This window comes from Impatiens glandulifera, chromosome 4 (assembly GCF_907164915.1).
Source record: "Impatiens glandulifera chromosome 4, dImpGla2.1, whole genome shotgun sequence".
Classification (NCBI taxonomy): Eukaryota; Viridiplantae; Streptophyta; class Magnoliopsida; order Ericales; family Balsaminaceae; genus Impatiens; species Impatiens glandulifera.
In genome coordinates this window covers 60,650,007-60,654,111 of record NC_061865.1, presented here as the reverse complement: position 1 = coordinate 60,654,111, position 4,105 = coordinate 60,650,007, and the positions used below count along the sequence as shown (strand labels likewise).

At 38.6% G+C, this 4,105-nt stretch overlaps 1 protein-coding gene across 1 annotated transcript; it reads left to right on the top strand.

Annotated features, from left to right (window-relative positions):
- The first annotated feature begins 1,937 nt into the window (after positions 1-1,937).
- LOC124935605 (proteasome subunit alpha type-7-like) lies at positions 1,938-3,225 on the top strand. Its single transcript, XM_047476027.1, has one exon. The coding sequence runs from the start codon at positions 2,011-2,013 to the stop codon at positions 3,223-3,225; it is 1,215 nt and encodes a 404-aa protein (XP_047331983.1). The 5' UTR covers positions 1,938-2,010.
- Positions 3,226-4,105: the final 880 nt, after the last annotated feature.

Sequence of the window (4,105 nt, the reverse complement as noted above, 5' to 3'; positions counted from 1 at the left end):
TGTTGAATTCGCTAACTGCAGAAGTGAAAGAAAATTTTGTTCATACTGAGACTACAATGGAGTTATGGCAATGAATCAAGAAACGATATTGTAGACACCCCATTTTTACACCCTAGATACCTAATAAAAAAACCCGACCCGAAATAATACTCATGTTTGTTTATTGAACCGGGAAAACAAAAATAGAATCACCTCGTGGAAAACTGACCCGGTAAAGCTTAAAAGATAACGATCCAAATGTCGAATTTCATAACGACTCTGTTTTCCCAACCCGTGACACGTTCATGTTGTACGTTTTGAAAAATCTTGAATTTTGAGGATAATGTTATTGTTTGCAAATTTGTGCAGAAAATGCTCAAAAAGAAGGAAAAACTACCGATTCAAATCCTGGGAGCTAGCTGAAGTTATGTTGCACTTCTAAAAATCATATCTTTTACACCAATGATCCATCTTCAGTGTATGAGCTACCGTTGGAAAGCCCTTTGAATTATATTTTTAACGACACCAAATACTTCTCCCAGTTCTCCCTGAAGCTCAGTCCAAGTCGCCCGCAGCGAAGGTGATGCGTGAACTGACACGTTTTTGTGAGGCTAGTCTCCTGACCAACACGGACCATTTCGTAAGCAAAGGAGAACATGGGGATGTAGGCAAGAGTCTTGCCTTTCCAATGGTACCAACCTCATTGTGGGGAAAGCTCTGTGCACAAAGTTATGGGCTATTAAAGTTATGAAAGTGAAAACCGCGGGATTGAAAAGATTGAAATGGAGGGGTGACTTTAAAATATCATAACTTTGGATAGGAAGGTCCGTTTGGGTTCATTCAAAAAGGAGATTCATGTTCGTTGTTTTAAGAATTGACCATAAAATTTTCACAATTATCTGAGCAAAAACGCGACCGGGATGATTCGTTTAGTGTGAAGGTGCAAAGAAAGAAAAATGGAAAAGGAGAAAAACGAAGAAAAAAGGGAAAATATATATTTTTTCTTTTCTTCCAAGCGTGCCCTTCAACTTTTGGGCTAATTACAAATGAACCCTGTAATAAAATTAAAAAGAGGGGAAGATGAGTTTGGGAGTTTTTCAGTTGGTGAGTTTTAGAGAAAGAGAACAATTTTTTTTCACTTCTTGGAGTTAGAGGAGCGGTTACAAAATCCTAGAGAGAGTTTTTTGGATATTGCTTCCATTGTTGAAGAAGGAGAAGGAGTAATCCGAGCTCATTGCCTTGGACGATTGGATCGATGAACGCAAAGAACGGCAGAAACTTTGGCTGAAGCTTCTTCGAATCCGGCTGATTCATTTTGTTTCATCCCCTTTGCTAATCAGGTAAACATTCAAACTGAATGACGTTCTTGAAAGGTTGATTGGAGGCATCGGTTATGAACACTGATGCCGCTTGATGATTAGAAATGTGATTACAGTTTGTTTCATACAAATTTCAAGTATGTTTCCTTTGCTGCTATAGTTATTTCCAATTGATTGAATGCTTGGCTGATTTTCGTTTAATTCTGGCTGATAGATCTTTAATTAGGAGTAGTTAGGATTGAGGATAAGATTAGAAACCAGTCCCCAGCCTCTCTCTTTTCTTCTTCTATCTTCTTTCGCCGGGGAGATCCGCGCCTGCCATCGCCGCCGCCGACGGCCTCTTGCTTCGATTGATCAATCCAAATCTGTGTAACTTCTCTCCTCTTCTTTGTGATTCCAGCTGGACTTATTGGAGGCTTTGAATTGATGATTGGATGCAGAGTTGTTGATGTCTCTTTCTGTTGCTGGTAAATTATAATGGTTCAGGTGAAACTTAGGGTTTCTCTTACCTCGTTAGTTGGATCCTACGGTGAAATTGATACGTGATTTAGTTGTACATACTCGTAGTTTTCCTATTCTGTGAGTGTTATCCGCGTGATTCGTGTACAGGGAATCGTTCTGTTATCTAGTTTTAGAGTAAATCCCAATCAACCCTGAATTCACATAACCCACAGTCGCAGAAGCACCCAGCAGCAGCAGCTAGAAGAGAGAAATGGCGAGATACGACAGAGCCATCACGGTGTTTTCCCCCGATGGACATCTTTTCCAGGTCGAATACGCCCTCGAAGCTGTTCGCAAGGGAAACGCCGCCGTCGGCGTTAGGGGAACCGACATCGTCGTCCTTGGCGTGGAGAAGAAGCCCACGGCCAAGCTACAAGATTCCAGATCAGTAAGGAAGATTGTAAACCTGGATAACCACATTGCATTAGCCTGTGCTGGGTTTAAAGCAGATGCCCGTGTCCTTATTAACAGGGTTCGGATTGAGTGTCAAAGCCATAGGCTTGCTGTTGAGGATCCTGTAACTGTTGAGTACATTACTCGTTACATAGCTGGTCTCCAGCAGAAGTATACACAAAGTGGTGATGTGAGGCCATTTGGACTTTCAACTTTGATTGTGGGCTTTGACCCTTATACGAATATACCATCACTGTATCAAACAGACCCATCTGGCACATTCTCTGCCTGGAAGGCAAATGCAACTGGAAGAAACTCAAACTCAATGAGAGAGTTTTTGGAAAAGAACTATAAAGAAACATCTGGACAAGAAACTGTCAAACTTACAATTCGTGCTTTGCTTGAGGTTGTTGAGAGTGGAGGAAAGAATATTGAAGTTGCTGTGATGACAAAGGAGGGGTTGCGTCAACTTGAAGAAGCTGAATGCAGTAAATCTCGAAAGAAGTTTGATAATACATGTTCAAAGGATCAGGATACAACTATTAGCCAAAGGAACCAATTGCTTGATGATTTCGATGATTTGCTGAAGAATGGTGTAAAAAATACTTTACTTGAGGAGCTGAATAATGAGTTTCCTTTTCCAGAGGAAGTTGATGCTGATGGACAAGAAATCGGTTTACCTGATGCAAACCAGCAATGCTTTGACTATACACAGTTGACCAACAACCTAAATGAGTATTCGGAATTGACAAATACAGTTACTGATATTGATCAGTTTCAGATGGCTCAGGAAGAACCTTTAGAAGATTATCTGGAAATGAATGATCTTTTTGATGCATCAGATCCTGCAGGAGGAGAGATTGATGGTTTGAGTATTCTTGATCTATACCATGATGCAGCTATGTTTATTCAAGACATGGGACCTGAACAATTGCAGACCGAGGTGGAGGGTCGCCGGAGAGGGAAGAGCTTTTATTATTTCCTAATTCCCCAACTTCTTTCGAAGTTGCAAAGAGGCCCCTGGCCTTTTTGATTTTTTTTAAATAGCTATTTTGTATTTTAATTTCGAATTAAAAAAAAAAATTAATTCGAAATTAAAATAGGCCTCAAACTTTTATTTCCTTTCAATCGAGTCCCTAAACTTTCTTTTCCTTTTATTTTAGTTTAAAACTTAAAAAAAAAAATTTAAAATAAACTTAGGTCCTGTTTGTTTCCCAATTTTAACAAACCACCTTAAAATGATGAATCTAACATTCAAACCACTTTCAAACTTCCTCAAATTTTCCCCAAAATTTCAAAATATTACTTTCTTCAAAAATAAGTTTTCCCGAAATTTTAAGGCCCGTTTGGAAAAATGTCTATCTTTGCAGTGTCATACCAGGGGTTCTATAACTCCGAAAATTCCAAACTTGATTCCTATTAGCTTTAATAATATTTTTGACTATCATATGAAATTTTTGGGATTTTGGGAATTATTTTTGAAAATGACTCATTTTAATGTGTTGTGTTCGGAGTTCTCTTTAACTCTGAAAATTTTAAACTAGGAAACACTTGGGACCTTAAGTTAATCCACCCTCTTCACTCCTTTGAGCAAAAGAATAAAATTCTAGTCCTCCAATCGAATTGTTATTCTCCTCATCTATCCTCATTTGATTTTTCTCGGGAATTCTGATTCTTATTTTTCTTTGACAAGTTTGCTCTATGTCTTGTGATGCTCTTCGATGCCTTTCAATGCTTTTTAATACTTTTCAATGCTTTATCCTTGTCAAATACCCCATGAATAGGACTAGCTCCTTGCAAAATGATTAAGATTTTCTCACACAAGCAAAAGAGTTCTGAACTCACAACGAAAACGTAACAATCTTTCAAACATCATAAGGCCAATTACTTAGGAGTAGAGACTGTCTGTAAAG